The sequence below is a fragment of the Nomascus leucogenys genome, chromosome 17 (assembly GCF_006542625.1).
Source record: "Nomascus leucogenys isolate Asia chromosome 17, Asia_NLE_v1, whole genome shotgun sequence".
Classification (NCBI taxonomy): Eukaryota; Metazoa; Chordata; class Mammalia; order Primates; family Hylobatidae; genus Nomascus; species Nomascus leucogenys.
This window is the reverse complement of record NC_044397.1, coordinates 8,944,157-8,961,309: the sequence shown is the minus strand read 5'-3', so window position 1 is coordinate 8,961,309 and position 17,153 is coordinate 8,944,157. Positions and strand designations below refer to the sequence as shown.

The window sequence follows — 17,153 nt, the reverse complement described above, 5'->3', positions numbered from 1 at the left end:
CAATCACGTCCAGGCTCTCATCCCTCAGGAGTGTCTTGTTGCACTCATTTGCTGCTGCAAAGAGCCAGCTTTGATTTTTCTTGGAGAGGGCTCCAGGCACCCTAACATCTCAGCTATGCCAACACCATGAAGCTGCCGAGCTTTCCTGATTTCCTGGCCATATCCCTGTCCATCAAGGCTAATTTCTGTGACAACATAAACTTCGCTGTGTAGCCAATAAACTCAAACCCGATGGAACTTGATGTGGCCAGGAAGGAGAATGACAAACGGGCAAGATGTCAGGGCTGGAAATATAACTCATTTCACCAGCCAGTGGTTTGGGAGGGTTATAGATGAATTAATGTGTGTGTGCATGCATGTGTTTTATTTGTTCTAATAACTCTAATAAAGATTCCATGAATCAATAGAATAACTCTCACAGAGACAGAAATCAATGCAAGCTCCCAAAATGGGCCTCTGATAGAATCAGAACTCTCTCTCATTTTCACCCTAACCCACAGTGGCTATGGGCTCAGATCCTCTCTTACTTCAAGGGATCTGGGCTGGATGCTTGGGTGCGAGACAGAAGAATGGCTCTCAGCTGGGCAGGGAAGAGTAGCCCACAGGGAGGCAGCGGTTCCAGGATGGGAAGTGAGGATGCCAAAAAAGCATCCCTAGGAAGGTTCCTGCCTTTCCACAAGGCTATGGGGCTTTGAAGGTAAGGTTTTCATGGTTCCAGAAAACTTCCCTGGAAATGCAAATTCATCCCTCCAGGGTGAGAGTCAGGACAGGTTCATTTTATAAAAGGGGAGGTCCATGGGAAAGGGTTAGCTGATGTGGGCTTAGAGAGAGGGGAGTCCATGTGAAGTCCTCTAGGGGCATGGTGGGCCTCCAAAGGACAGCTCTGGAGGTGTGGGTAGAGAAGACACCAAGATCCTGCTTTAAAATGTTACATAGGATCAGTCACAAGCATAGCTCTTGTCAAGCTCTTTGAATGTGTGAGCATGCTGAGTGGTCTTACCCCAACCATTTATGCTTGACAACCTTTCCTATTGAAGGCTGAAGGGTCCTTTGTGCCAAAATTATCCCTCACTGCTCCATCAAGACTCTAGTTCACTTGGTAGTAGGTACGGGGTGAGCAATCAGATAAAATATATTCCTGTTCTGTACTGAAAATTTGACATTTTATGCTGTCCTCTCAACATTTTTATATCTATGCCCACTTTTGTTAAACATTAAAATCTCACATTTTTTTCATGCTATCTGTTTTAACAACATAGGTGTTTCTCTAGATTTTTAATTATTAAATTCTACTATTGACTATGGTTTTCCCAAGTATGACTCCTATCCCACAGAAATTCTGATACTGCCCACCCTACCCCACCACTCCACCCCCTTGCTCATCCTATCTGTGGGTGTGTAGTCTGGCATGCTAAAGAATGCTGCAGAGCCTGGGGTCATTCTCTCTTTCTTTCTTTCCCTTCCTTCCTTCCTTCCTTCCTCTTTCTTTCTTTCTTTCTTTCTTTCTTTCTTTCTTTCTTTCTTTCTTTCTTTCTGCTTTCTTTCTTTCTTTTCTTTCTTTCTGAAAAGCTACAAGCGGGAGCTCCATGCTGGCAGTATGTGTCCACTCCCAGGCGCTGCACTGCAGGAAGGATGTGAGCTGACACTAGCTCGGCTTCAGACCCTGAGTGGCAAGGAATTACTCAGGCTTCCAGATCCAGCCCAGATGTCATCTTCCTGCCTTTCCCAGGACTTGCTGCCTCTTTGGGGCCCCCTCTGCCCTTGGTTCATATGGCACCTGCTGCACTGTACAAGTTTATATTTCTTTCTTTTTTTCTTTTTTCGAGAAGGAGTCTCACTCTGTCGCCCAGGCTGGAGTGCAGTGGTGCAACTTGGCTTGCTGCAACCTGTGCCTTCCACATTCAAGTGATTCTCCTGCCTCAGCCTCCTGAGTAGCTGGGGCTACAGGCATGTACCACCACACCTGGCTAATTTTTGTATTTTTAGTAGAGACAGGGTTTCACCACGTTGGCCAGGCTGGCCTCGAACTCCTGACCTCAGGTGATCCGCCCGCCTCAGCTTCCCAAAGTGCTGGGATTACAGGCATGAGCCACCGCACCTGGCCGTGAAGTTTATATTTCTGTCTCTCTGAGCAGATGTTGAGCTTCATGAGGGTGGAGATGTATGTCAGTCATTTTCATTTCCATCATTTCTAGTAAGTGTTTAATCAATATTTTTGAATGAATACAAATGTAACCCCTCCCTTAATATCAGACTAGAGATGGGGACTGAAGCAAAGCAATGACAATTATTTTCTCAAGCAAGGGATGGGGTGAAGCCACAAATTCCTCCTCCTCTTAGCTTTCCACCTTCCTCTGCCCTGTAAACGGCTTGGCACTTATGTCTGAGAATCACTTGGCACAATAATGGCTGTGTCTATCATTAAACAGGGGTCAGATGAACTATGTTATAAGTCTTATCACACCATACTTAATACCTGTGTGCTCTATCATCGCCCCATTAGAATGGTTTTCCCCTTCTACTTTTTAAATTGAAGGGTGATATCATTTGGCTGTGTCTCCACCCAAATCTCATCTTGAATTCCCACGTGTTGTGGGAGGGATCTGGTGGAAGGTGATTGAATCATAGGGGCAAATCTTTCCCGTGCTGTTCTCATGATAGTGAATAAGTCTCATGAGATCTGATGGTTTTAAAAAGAGGAGTTCCCCTGCACAAGTTCTCTCTCTCTTTGCCTGCCACCATCCATGTAAGACATGATTTGCTCCTCCTTGCCTTCCACCATGATTGTGAGGCTTCCCCAGTCACGTGGAACTGTGAGTCCAATTAGACCTCTTTCTTTTGTAGATTGCCCAGTCTTGGGTATGTCTTTGTCAGCAGTATGAAAATGGACTAATACAAAGGGATATTGGTTATAGGTAACTTAGATAGCAAGCAGATAAAAGGTACAATTGAGATGACAAGCCCTTTTTCAAGAATAGCTGTTATGCTTTGATTTGTTTAGGTGGCTAGGACATCATGTTAATGAAGTCAAGACTATGGCCCCGTCTCTAGAGGTGAAAGCTTGAAACAGCAAATAGAAAGACCTTTCCATAGCAAGGCCATTGCCACTACCCTTAGCATTGATGGCAAGGGTCTGGTTGAGAAAATCCCTCTTGTCCACTAAAGGGAAATCAACCTGAAGCATGTTGCCAACAGATATATCAGCTTTCTCCAGGAAGAAATGGCACTGATGCTCCTAGACTGGATTTCTCATCCACTAAGTCAGGCCTGGTATGCTAACTTCATCTATGTTTTAAATAAAGTAACATACAACAGGTCTTTAATTAATAAGGTTAGCTGGAGCATGGTATGGGATCAGCACATTGGAAATTAATTTATATAAGAAAGTTTTAATAAATCAGTTTGCCTAAATTTATAACAAATGAAAACAGGTTCATGAAAACTAGGAAATTAAAAAAGTAGTTAATGAAAATATAATGCAGAAGGTGCTACTATTATGAAGGAAGGAAATATCTCTTACGGTGAGTGAGTATAGAAACTGCTTGAAATAGATGTCCTGACACTTGACTTCCAATCCTCTGTCTATGAAGTGATCCTTCAAAAGTGATTTGACCTCTCTGGGATTCCATTTCCCCATCCTCTACAAAATGACCATTTTGCCAGTTCTGCAGTAAACAATGGACCCCATTCTCTTTCTTAATGTTAGACTGACTCTAGTCTTTTAAAACTCCCCATAATTTCTCCATTCTAAAGGCCATTCCAAATCTATAGGTAAGAGCTCCATGGTCCTTCAGCAGACCATCTGGCTGGCAATATATTATTGTCCAGAGTTAAAGAGAAGGTCAAGAGAGATTAAGTGGCTTGTTCAAGGTCACGCATCTAGTTAGTAGGGGTTAAGGATCTGGAACCCAGAACTTTTTGCCACTTTCTGACGTCCCCCTTTCAATACACTGCTCAGCCCCTTCATGGAGAGTTGGCTCCATGGCTGCTACAACAGGGTGGAGAAAATGGAAGAGCAGATTTTCCCTCTTTGTATGAAAATCACCCACTTTTAGAACACCAAACCACCCATATATGTGGTGGGAATGAAAGTCTTGTGTGACTAAATATAGATGCCAAGTACCTTACAAATATTTGAGTGTTTGCTTTAGGAAATGAGAAATGGAAAATGAAACTGGCTATAAACGGAAATCAAAACTGTCTAAATTCTCTCTATAAACTAATTACTAACTTTTAATATCTGTTTTTTGCAATCTGAAGAATTCATGAATTTGCTTAAAATAAAGAATGGCATGACAAAAACCTTTTTTACTGAAATGGATTAAGTTGAACAGACATGCTTTCCAATAATGCTTCTTAATGACGGCAAGCCTTCCAACATATTGGTCTGCCTATAGTAGCTGTTCAATAAATATTTTCAAAGAGAAGAAAGAAAAGAAGGAAGAGAGTGTGAGAGGGAGAGAGATAACTTCTATTATCTGGACTTTCAGTAAAATATAATCTTTTCTTCCATATAGATTTAAGAAAATAGTCTGCAAGATACTTGAAGATACTTGGAGAGAAGCCTACCTATTCATTCAAAGTGATTTAAATCATTTAGGGCAAGAAACAGTCGTGCTCCATCCCTGAGCTCCTCCAGGCTTCTGCACACCAACACAAAGCCTTGCCCAGATCAGGGGTTCCACTTCAGATGCGAGGGAACTGGGTAGTGCCCCTTTGTCAGATTGCAAGGAGGACCCCAGAGCCATTCATAGAAAGGTAAGGGTTGAAGCTGACAGGAATTTCTTGGCTTGGGTCTCTTTCTAGTTAGATGAAGCCAATGCTGCCAAATTAAGTGCAATAATAACTTTTTCAGCGACAATGTTCACACAAAACGCAACATACCTACATGGAAATCCTTGGAAGAGACTACAGATTGAGGATTGGGATGGGGGTAAGGTCAACATTCTTGTTCTGAAGGTGTTGATGTATTCCATTCATGGTTTACGCGATATGATATCTCTGGGTTCCCTAGGGAAGCAGCCCATAGTAAGCCAATTGCCAAACTTAACCTTAATGAAATGGATTAATGGCTGTTGTAACAGCCTGAACCTTAATGTTCAGTAGAAAAATAGTTTATAAAATATATAGGAAAAAAACCTCTGTCAAAGAGCAACATTTTTAAAAATGTTAAAATAGTATTTTTTAAAAATCTTCCACTTCTGGCTTCAGCTCTATTGTGATTCCAGCTAATTGAAAATTTTATTTATGCTTTTAAAAACAATCTTAATTATCATCAACAATAATAATACGTACCATCTAGTTTACATCTATTATGTGCCAGACACTTTGCTGGGCATTTTTAGATCTCATTAATTCATTTACTTCTCATAAACTCCATGATACAGATGATAAAGAGATTGTGCCCAAAGTTTGAGCTTAGGAACATAGTCTCTGGTATCAAGCAGATCTAGACTTGAGTCTTAATAGCTGGACAAGTCTGAACCTCAGTTTTCCTATCAGCAAAATGGGGATAAACACAGTACTAACTTCTTCATAGGTTGCTGGGAAGATTAAGATAAGGCACGTGAAACATTAAGAAAAGTGCCAGGTACATATGTGATCATGCTACTGCTACCAGATCTGACTTTTCCGCAAAAGGAAATTAAAACAATGGGCTTCAGTGCCATCCTAAGTAGGGAAGTAGGAAAATCATCTTTGGCTCCCATTGCTTTCCCCGCAGGATGTTCATACTAGTGAGATCAAGGCCAAGTGAACTTCAAGGACAGCTAGGGAGGAAAAAATAGAAAGGATAATGTGCCCTTTCTGCATTTCAGGGGAGGAAGTGGCAGTTGGAGAGAGAAAGTATGAGGGTTTAGGAGGATGATGTGAACAGGAAAGGTAATGAAAGGGGTCTTTGGGGAACTTATTTTTGGGGCGAGCCTCTCAACCTGCTCCTAACATCCCCTTCTTCTCTCGCTCACTTTGCTGCAGGCCTTGGAAGCAAAGCCCCTAGGAATGACTGGAAGACAACATTCTGCAGACCCCTTCCACAGGGCACCCCTGCTCTCCAGGAAGGGCCTTCAGGGCAGCATTTGGAGGTGGCATGAGCTAGCAGCGGCGTGCACCCTGGTCACTGTCTGATCTGGTCAGCCCAGCCGCACAGGACACCACACAGGCTCTGGCAGCTCCCTGAGAAAGAAGAAAGCAGCATCTTGCATGTGTGGCTTATTCTGGAAGGAATAGTATCTGAGGGATTTGATGGACTCTGACAGGGGGAAGAAGGTAGTGAAAAAGATGGAACAAAGATGCCATTTAAAAATACTGGCTCGTGTTCAGGATTTCGCTATTTTTTACGGCAAGGAGCAAGTAAAAAAAAAATCCTCCTATTGATGAGTATTTTTCTACAGTCATTAAAAGTCAAAGGGCTCAGGGCTTCCGACTTTCCCTCTTGGGAAACCTGTGAGCTCGTCTTCTGGACAGCTTAGAAAGGGGCTGGATGGCGAAGGCGAGAGGCTCAAAGGCCCCCAGCAAGCAGCTCCGCCGAGGAACGGGTGCAGGGGACACACTGTGTTTTCAGTTCAGATTCTGTGATCTTTCTGCCAAACAGGGGTTTACAAAGCAAAAACCTCCAGAGAATTCTCATACTTTCTGGCTTATTCTCCTGGTGTTCGTCTTAACAGGAATCAGCTGTTTGCCTTCTCACTTATACAGCATGTTGCTGAGGAGAATTTAGCATCTGGCCTGGCTATTATTAAAAACAAGAACATCCTGCTCTGTTGGGAGAACAGCACCACTGGCAATAAAAGGGCAGAGATCATTTGCATTCAGGATTCCAGAGATGTGTTTCAGTTCAATATCTGCGCTCCCTCGTTCCACCCCTGCTTTCATTTTAAAATTGCCTGATGCATCCATCATTTGCAGCGTGGTCTACTTTTTTTCTGAAACAGGCACACAGAGACAGAGCATATTTTTTCCTTTCACTGGGAGGCAGGAATGACTGGAGTTGTTCAAACACCGGTCCGTTCCTGCAGTTCCTATGATAAAGTTGAACTACCACAGGGATTTTTTTTTTTTTTTTTTTTACAACTGCGGAAATGAAAAAGTAAACAAGACTGGGACTGCATTGGTATTTAGGCTCCAGCTTTTTGTTGTTGTTTTTGTCTTTCCCTTTTTTTAAGCCATTGGGCTAGGAGCCTGAAGGGACCATATAATATGAAAAACCCTGAGAGGTTTTATTAGCCAATAAAAAAAAAACTGAGTTCCTATTAACCACTTAACTCCTTGCTGAAGTTCAAACTTGCTTTCTCCTTGGATCCTTCTCTCCCTCTCATGCCCACGAGGAATGACGGTTGGTTCACCAATCTTTCCCTGCACAACCTGAGCTCACAGTTTGTGCTCCAGAAGGTGTGGTTGAGAATCGTATTCAATAATAATCTCTGTATTTCTCATCTGTGAAGCCATAAATAAGATTTCTGTAAGGAGCCAAATGTTCTACACCCCCAAATCTACACACACAAAGACTCTTTAAGCACTCTACTAAAAAAGAGTAAAGTCACTGTGATTTCTAGGATTTTAAATACCAAATGATGGTTAGGGAGAACAAAATCAGGCTAAAGCATTTCTGGGATAAATAATGATCCCACAAAAGGCTCCTCTCATCTGGGGGCAGAAGAATGAAGGGAAACTGACAGAGAAACAGAAAGTGAAATTGGTCCAACTATTTCACTGCTGGAGATAGATGGAGTTAGGATACACAAGTGACTTGGCTTAGGAAAGAAAGGATGGCAAAGGTGATTTAAATCCTAACACTGTTTTATTAATCGTGCCACAATTCTATATGTCATGTGGTTTTGTTATCTGCTTTCTGCTGCTTTTAAATAAATGTGTACTTTTCTATCAATCCATCATCCAATTGTGTTTTGGGTGTTCTTGGTATTCCCATCTCTCAAAAACACCCTTAATTTCTGCCATTATATACCGTATCTCTAATTCCACAAAGCTCACTCTAGCCTACTTCCATCTCCACATTTGGGTTAACTCTAGTACTTTTGGTCCTCCCAGAGAAATTTCCTAAGGCCACATGAGCCTGTGCATTTTTGTGTTCCGGTCCCATTTAATGTTACTGCTGCAATAGCTACTCCCTGAAGGGCTTATGCGGAAGAATTTTGCCTTTTTGCTAAAAGTATTTTGCTCCATGTCCTTGATTTCTTTATAAGAATAGCAGGTGGGGGAAATTCTTCCCTTTTTATTGGCTACGGAGTGGGACGGAATGACCTGGAAAGAATAGATAGCAATCAAGAAGTGAGCTATGTTTGCAATGCTAAAACAGGAAGCAAGTTTTGCAGAAAACCCCACTAAGTGGCCTGACATCAATGCAACAAGATAATAAGAAACGAATTAAAATACATTTTGGTAAATGTAAAATGTGTTTCCAGAAATTTGATCCCTCTGCTTCCCAAATGGCTGAGCATATCTGAATAGCAGGGCTGGATTGAGTCACAAGCTTTTGAATAAAAGCTTTACAAAAATTACTAAGAACTCCTTAAATGTTAGCTTCTCCCTGCTCCCTTAACTGACATATCAAGGAGCATCCAGGATCCCTTGTCCCAATAACCTATTCGAAGACAAGTAATTGTTTCTTTATCACTTGTGGGATAAAGGCAGTACTTTTTTTTTTTTTTTGAAGAATTTGCAGAAATAAAAAACTGAGACCAAGAAACACTGTGTCTCCTGAGTACGTGTGCGGGGGTGGTGAGCCCCATCTTTCTCTGAGTGGGTGGCTGTTCAGTTACCCTTTCCAAACTTCACCCTCCTCCCTCCCTCCCTTCAGGCACGCACATACCTGTGTGTGCATACACATATATACACATACAAACATACACCACACCACACACACACACATACACACACCACACATATACACACACATGCACATACATACACATACACACACACCACACACATACACACACCACACACATATACACACACACACATGCACACACACACACCACATACACACCACACACATACACACACCACACACATATACACACACATACACAGCACATACACACCACACACATACACACTACACACACACCACACACATATACACACATACACACACCCACATGCACACATACACACATACACACACCACACACACGTATACACATACACACATGCCACACACACATATACATACACGTGCACATACACGCCACACACATACACACATGCACCACACAAATACACATACACACATGCACCACAGACACATATACACACACATACATACATACACCCACACCCACACCCACACACACACCACACTTGCCCACACACACACATCCCTGGTGTATTACCCTTTGCATCTTCACTAGATCCTTTTCCTTGATAAGTTTTGATTCATAACTTTTTAAAATTTCATTTCCAAGGCCTCCTGATTGAATAGCTACCACGGAGAAGCCCCTAGGAAGACACAAAGAGGCTTCTCAGGGTCCACAGGAACAGTAGGGAGGAAGGAAAGACTCCCTTGCCTTTGCTCAGAACCCAGAGTTTAAATCAAGAGTATCAGCTCTCCACATACTGGTTCCTACCTGGCCTTTCTTAAGCACATTTTCCGGGCCAGAGGAGAGAGACAATGGAAGAGCCGAGATGGGTTGGGAGCAATTTGGAGTATACCTGGGGTGCATAGGCCTAGGGTGCAAGCCTGATCCCCAGTACCAATACCTGGACAGCTCAGGTGTTATGAACTCTTGTATGAAGATGTCCTTTCCAGCTCCACAGAAACTGACTAAGGAGTGAATGCATGAGAGTTTGCTGGGGATTTTCACAGGCGAGCTGGCCCACACTCAGTACAACTGGAGCAGTCAGTTGAGTTGTCCTCCGCTTCCTCAGAAGAACTTAGAGATGGTGACACTGTTATCATAAGCATCATTTTTAGATACCTCCAAATTGTTGCTTCCTAGGACTGGTCTCTAAAATAATTTTCAAATAGTTAGGACAGAGAGGCCAACTGATAGCATTGTTTATTGCTAACCTGGTAATCTAGGTACAGGCAAGCCAGTACCTCCATTTCTGCAGTGGCTCTTGGCTAGGTCATTATTGTTTACCAACCATTTCCAGAGAGAATGAAAAATTAACTAATAAAGAGCTGTAGGACCTGCTCTCACTGACTGCCAGTGAGGGCTTCCCTGACATCCTCCCTTGCCTTTCATACTGTTTTCAAGTCCCATAAATATAAACATGTGGCTCTTCCACTGCGTCTATAGATAATAACTTCAGGGGCCTTCCTGTTTACATGGCAATACCCATTTCCCAGCCAAATAAACTCTGTGACAGAGACCTGAGGTGTTTATTGGGCCAGTCCCGGCTGGGATTGAGTTAACAGGAAACACCCACTCTTGCAGAAATGCCTGATGATTAAATATTTGGGGGATAGGGGACATCAGGGGTCAAAAACACTGCAGAAATTGCTTTCTTCTTCCGCCTGCCGTTTCAGTGAGAAACAGGCCATGATAAATATGGCCAACCAATCCAGGCTTAACAAAGCCCCACAGCTGGGCTGTTCACTGGCTGCACAGCCCATGTTGCAGAGAGGAGTGAAGAAGTGCAGACGAAAAAGCCAACAGCAGCCCTCACAATACATCCAAATCTTCGGATGCCATCAGGTGAAGGGATGGAAAAGGTTGATGTGTAGCCTTCACTAGGAAGTCCCTCAGGCTCTGCCTGGCTACTCTGATTTAATAAGCAATGTGTTCTCGTATCAGTTCTGTCAATAAAGCCTCTAGCTCAGTGGTTCTCAATCGGTGGTGATCTTGCCACCCAGGGACCATTTGGCAACGTCTGGAGACATTTTTGATTGTCCTAACTAGGGAGGTGCTACTAACATTTAGTGGGTAGAGGCTAGGAATGCTGCTAAACATCCTACAATGCACAGGACAGCATCCCTGACACACACACACACACACACACACACACACACAAAGAATTACCCAGTCTGAAATGTCAATAGTGCCAAGATCTAGCCCAATGCCTTTTCATAAACCAAGAAACTGAGACACAGAGGAGTAAAGGGATTTGCCCTAGACCATCCTGATGGAGAAAACTGCAGACAGAAAGAAAGCCACTGTGACCACCTCCCTTGTGAATGCCCTTTAAAGTCACATAGATGTTTAATTTTTTTTTAAAATAAATAAATCTACATCCTCAGAGTTGCAGACAAGTTCCCTGGCTTAAGCTCACCCAAGTGCTTTCAGGACATTTCCTATTCTTGGAATTTAACTATTTCCAAGATTTCTTAGAAAATAGTGCCAAAGGGTTAAGAATGAGCAGATCTTCAAGGTCTCTAACTGTCCCTATGATGTGGGTCAGCTTGGCCACTGGCTGACCTTCTCTGCACCACGATTTCCTGGGTCCCTATTTTAGAACTGTGGTGAGCCCAAGCATTCAGAAAGCACAGGACACAGAGAAAGCAACCTTTCTACCCCAGGCCTTCAACCTTATCACAAGGGCGGGGTGGGGGGGCGGTTGGGACTTACCAAAAATAAACAATGGCCAGGAAAAAAAAAAATCTCCAAACTATAGTTATGCTCGCTAGGAGAATTCTTCTGAGGCTACAGCCCTCCAGGCCAAGGTCCATTTTTACTCATCCTTGGGCTTTGGTTGACTTTATTTTTAAGAACCCAAAAGAGATGTGGAAAGGAAAACAGACTAGCCTACATCTGGGCTGCCTGAGAGCTTCTGTTGATAGCCAGAGGTTCACTTGCGGGGCCCTGTTCATGTTCTCAGAGATTAGAATCATGAAGCCATCAAGACTGCATCTATACCCCTCATAGGTCCCCCAGTTGGAATAAATGGCCTTACTCAAGGATGAGGTGAGCACTCCTTCCTTCAGACACAAGCTAGTAAGGAAGTGAGTTCACTGCTAGATTCTTTGCCCACCCCTCTCTAGGAATAGGACAAAACAAGAAGACACCGTTTACCAAGATTTTTTTTCTTCTCCCCAGTAATAGAGCATCTCTTCTCTTAACTAGCCCTGGCAAGTCCTAAGACCAAACAGTGCCCAGGTGTAAGCAGGAGTAGACATCAGACTAGGGAGAAACCGTGAACAAGAAAAGACCCAAGGTACACACATAACAAAACCAAAAAAGCCATTTTATTGAAAATTAAATTCAAACTTCAAATTAATATTACAATCATGAGAAAAATGCCAAATAATTCAATTTACAGTTGCAACATACAATACAAATAGTCCCTTTGAAGGTAAGAGTAAACTCATCCACAATCATGACCTGTGGCACAAAGCGGAATTTTTACAATATGTGCATGGAAAGCAATTCTTGGGCAATAGCAATTGGAAAAAATAAAAATGAAAGCTTGTATTTACACAAAATGCTACAAATATTTTTGTTCCACAGAAACCTAAGAATGGTAAAGCATATCCAAAAGAAATGGAATTTTATTCAGAATACCTAAGAAATTACTGTAAGTTATGGTTTTGGCTGATATATTTCAAAGTACTGCATTAAAAAGCAAACAGTTATTTGTAAACATGAAGTAAACACACATCTAAAAAATTCTCACATAGAAAATATTTTTTAAATGCATTCGTTTTCTAAAGACAACAAATTCAAGGTTAGGAAGAAGTGTCTTTTATTATTGTTCTTTCAAATACCATAGGTATAATGATTACTTTTGCTAATGCTTCGTGTTTCCATGTATTAACCTGGATTCTGGGCCAGTCCCTTTCCTCCGAATGGAGGGAATCCTTAAAGCTGTACACACATCTCCTCCCTTGTGAATTTATCACAGATGGTCCCTAATGGTGTGGACTTCTCTGCTCATTTTGAAAGGGCCCTGGCAAGGGAGAGGCAGTGAGACCGTCTAAAGAGCAAACGATAGTTAATCTGTTGAGTTTCTCAGTTCTGGGCTGAATGTTATTCCACTAATCTAAAACCAAAGCTGTGGTACCTGTTCTGGAACTCTGATACGGGTTAAAATTTGTGAGACAACTGAAATGAATAAAAATGTGGCTGCATTGATCACACTGTAAATTCCAGCAATGTTTGTGCTACATAGAGAACCACGCTATTTTAATTCCCAGGAACTAGTACATGGTTCCACAGTAGTAGTAAGACTTTGCTTTGGTCTTGAAATCACAAATCAAACACATGACCCAGTGCAAATTAAGGGTTCAGTGAAAAAAAGAAAGAAAGAAAGAAAGAAAAACAAAATTTTAATCCCTAGACCAAAAAAGGGCAGAATTTGTTCTAAGAAATGTGAATTACCCCCATTGGGGTGGTTGGAGTGAGGGTGGAGGGAAGAAGTGCTTGAATTTTTCCCAAGGAAAAAAAGCTTCTAAAGTGTTTCTGGGTTGCTGCCTGCAGCCACTATAGTAACATTTCAACACAAAAGCATCCGTAAAGTCACTCGGTATGTGTACTGTAAACTTAAAAAAGCCCTTTTAACATTAAAAAATAATGTACAAATATAGTACCTTTTTAATTAAATAGGATGCAGCTGGCACTGGCGGTAGCATTTTTATGTCAATTAATTAAAATTGAAATGTGTAACCAGACACTGGCTTTTTTAAGTGCTGCTGAAACAAACACACATATTTTACACTTACAAATAAATGGACAGTGGTGTGCTTCAAGCTACCACACACAAACAATAAATAGTATCAATTACTACTTCCATCTTACTTAAGTAATAGAAAAGTGGCTTATTTATCTAAGCATACTTGGTATACGGCCTTTAGAAGGCAAAGTGTTTTGTTTTCCCATCCATTTTTATTAGAAGGAGTCAGGATGAATTCCAAGGGAGACTCCCAGGCAGGAAGCACAGGTCCAGCTGCCCCACAGGCTGTCCTGCAATGCTGGGTGGCCTACAAAGGTGGGTTTGAGAAGGACCAGAGAACAAGGGGGCCGTTAGGGGTTGAAGGCAAATCTCTGCTAAATTCTGCTTGGGTGGGTGGAGGATTCCAATGAAGGGACCCTGACTTTTTGGGGAGGAGAGCAGGGATTGGCCTGGTGGTGTCATTAGATGATCCTTGTTTGGATTAAGGATTTGCACTTGGAAATCTGCCATGTGACTGCCAGGAGTGGTCAAAGTGCATGCCACAGAAGGGCTCTGGCTCAAATTCGTACACAGTAGTAGACACCAAACTCCACACCCCCTTGCCCTCCTTGGCCCTCCATTGTAAGAAATACAAATGTCAAAGGCTGTCTGTAGGTCCCCACGGGCCATATGTCCTCTCAGCTCAGCTACCTGCTGGAAACTGGCTGCCTTTTCAGAGGACCTACTCCCAAAGGACAGTGATGTCATTCTGCTCCTCTAAATGCAAATTCTGTGGAAAGCTGCCAGGGGGGCCTTGGGTAAGGCAGATTGGGGTTCCCCTGTTGTGTTGTTTGGTAAGGCTGGTTGGTTAAGAATCCCTGGTGCAATTTTGCTCTCCTGTACTAGGTGTCTCATAATTGATCCTCTATCCACATGTGTGGCTTTTAGCTGACTATGTCTTTGCTATGAAGCCTGGCGATTTAGAGTTTTGCTTAACTATGAAACCACAGAACATTTTTCTGTAGTTCAATGATTTACTTGTGCTTGTCTTTTTAATATGACAAGAGTCATAATTACCCCAAAGAAATTAGAAAACCACATCATTCCAGCATTTCATGCTGATAAAGGGCTAAAGGTTGTTTTTTAAATCCCTAATTACTGCTTTAAAAGGCAAAGCTGTGTTAGAGGCATTCAAAGATCTGAAAGAACTAAACATAACATTTCCTTCATACATCACAAAAACAATCTATATCTAAAATATTTGGAGATGGAAGTATTTTTTAAAATCACATTGTGCCTGGATGAACTGAAATTGCTTAGCAATATTTCAGATATGGCTCTAGACCACTGAAGAAATTTGTTATTTAATAAAGAGCACTTTTAGAGACCGAAGTCAACATATCAATACACTAAGAAATGTTTCAAGGGTCCAAATGTCATTAAATAATTATAAATATATCTTTAAAGTTATATGACCATTCACGTTAGCAAGTTACCTCAGATTTTACACATATTCATAATTTAAAAAAAAAGAAAACAAATAACACATAGCCAAACGCAAACACTATCTATACCATTATGGCTATAATAATGTATTGCCATTTTCAGTTTTGCATAAAAGGAGAAGGCAGGTTTTAGGGATGGGATTTCTTTTTGGTTCAGTGGGAAAAGGGGAGAGAAGGAGTGTCAAAAAGTAAAATAAAATAATCTATCCTGATCAGTTATTTTTGAAGTCACTTTCTTAGAGCAGGAAAAAAAAAAAAAAATGAACCCAACAGTTCAGATGAGGACCTGCAGCATGTCTGAAAGCAGAAATTGGAAGAGTTATTCTGAATGATGGTACTGTGATGGAAGCGTCCATTCTACCTCATGTCCCTTTAGTGCACCTCAACTGGTTTTGTAAGCTGTCTGCGGAGGGCACTGGTCCATACACAGCTGCTACCGTGAGGGTGTGAGGTTTCAAAGCACAGAGAGGAAGTGGCTTTGCTCTTCTCCCTCCTGAACCTGGAGTCCACCTCTCTGAATTGGCATATGAACAGGTTATTGATGATAACAGACCAAACAACAAAAACAAAAATACCTTTTCCCTTCTTTGTTCCTTTGTAAAAGTACATCTTAAATAGTAAACAATCTGAAGCTCGATTGCGATTGTCTCTCTTGAGCCTTCTGCTTCTCAATATCTACCCTCTTATGGCTGCAAGATCATGACTGAGTGAGTGAATGAAAAATCTAAAAAATAGGCACTTTGTAGATAGCTAATTGGATATACATATATATGCACTCTCTCTATATATGTATATATTGATACGTGTGGGATGTGGCCCCCAGATACCACTGGGCCACTGCTGAGGAATTTCAATATGGTCGCCAAACAGATTCATCCATTCTGCCACTAGAATTCAAAACAGTTGGGGAACTGCTGTGGCTTCCATCAGCGTCAACACCATCATTCTGGTTAGGCAAATTTGGATTTAATAGCGTGCTGCCATTCGAGGTGGTGGTGCATGGCGGAAGCATTCTGGAAGGAGACCGGTCTCCCCCCGGCACCATGGGAAACTGATAGGATCCTGACGAAGTGCCATAGTAGAGATATGGAGTGCTGCTGGTCTGGAAGGGTCCACTCTGGCTTTGGGAAGAGCCGGGGTAGGGTGGTGGCAGGTAGGTGTGGTAGTGAGTGGTGGCGGACATACCGAGGGACATGCCTGAGGTGACTGGCGGGGTGTAAGTAAAGGTGGCTGGATAGTGCATTCGTGGGTTGGAGAAGCGGCTCTCAGTGAGGGATGAAATGCTTGGGAACTGCCTGGGGTCTGAAAAAGGGCCCAGTTCTGAAGCACCTAAAAATTATAACAGAAGATGGAGGGAAAAATCTGTAAATATCAATTAAAATAATGATAGAATTGTTACAAGAAAAAAAAAAAAGAAAACTTTAGCTTTCCCATAAAGGAACAGCAAGCCACAGACAGACCTTCAAATGCACCAGTCACTTTACAGTCTTTTTCCCCCACTTTGCAGTCTTAACAGCATTGATCCTTAAGTTCTTCACCCCCAGAGAATCCCACAGGGCTTTAAAAACCCACATGTGTGCCAGGTCAATGTGTGAACCAACCCAACACTCTGATCACATAGGTTCACTCACCAGACTTTAAAACCAAATCCTCATGGATTTTTTTTCTCTTTTTGTTTCTCGTTGCACTTTAGATATTTGAAGTGAAATTTTTACTAAGTCAGACAAGTTTATTTTCCTCAACTCAATATAAAGAAATTCCAAAATAATGTCTTACTGTTATTTACTCTTGGTAGGCTCCTTCATCAATGAAGGAACATCAAAAAGATATCCTATCATGTTCCTATTGTTTCCTTTAATGCCTTAAAAGAATTTAAAATCTTGTCAGAGGTCTCATCTTAGCAACAGTGAAATCAAACCAGAAACTCCTAACTTCTCTGGGGGTGGACAGGGAGGGTCATAAGCTACTAGATCAGTCGGTTTTGAAAGTGGGAGTTAGGAGGCACAAGGGGGCTTGGTACCTTAGGAATCATTGATTTCAAGTCTTGATGAGAGACTTGTGACCTGATTTAGAGCAGGTGCTAACAGTAGCTTTTGCGAG

The 17,153-nt window shown here is 42.0% G+C and overlaps 1 protein-coding gene across 6 annotated transcripts in view; it reads right to left on the bottom strand.

The window, feature by feature from the left end:
• Positions 1–12,126: 12,126 nt before the first annotated feature.
• Positions 12,127–17,153, bottom strand: part of RUNX2 (RUNX family transcription factor 2) — a 225,183-nt gene continuing 220,156 nt past the window's right edge. For 4 of the 6 annotated variants that reach the window (XM_030797564.1, XM_030797568.1, XM_030797567.1 and 1 more), the window contains one exon: positions 15,828–16,382. In XM_030797564.1, the coding sequence (XP_030653424.1) occupies positions 15,904–16,382 (479 nt within the window). In that variant the 3' untranslated portion in view covers positions 15,828–15,903. Of the gene's footprint in view, positions 16,383–17,153 lie in introns of all 6 variants that reach the window. The other 2 variants (XM_030797565.1, XM_030797566.1) reach the window with 1 other exon arrangement.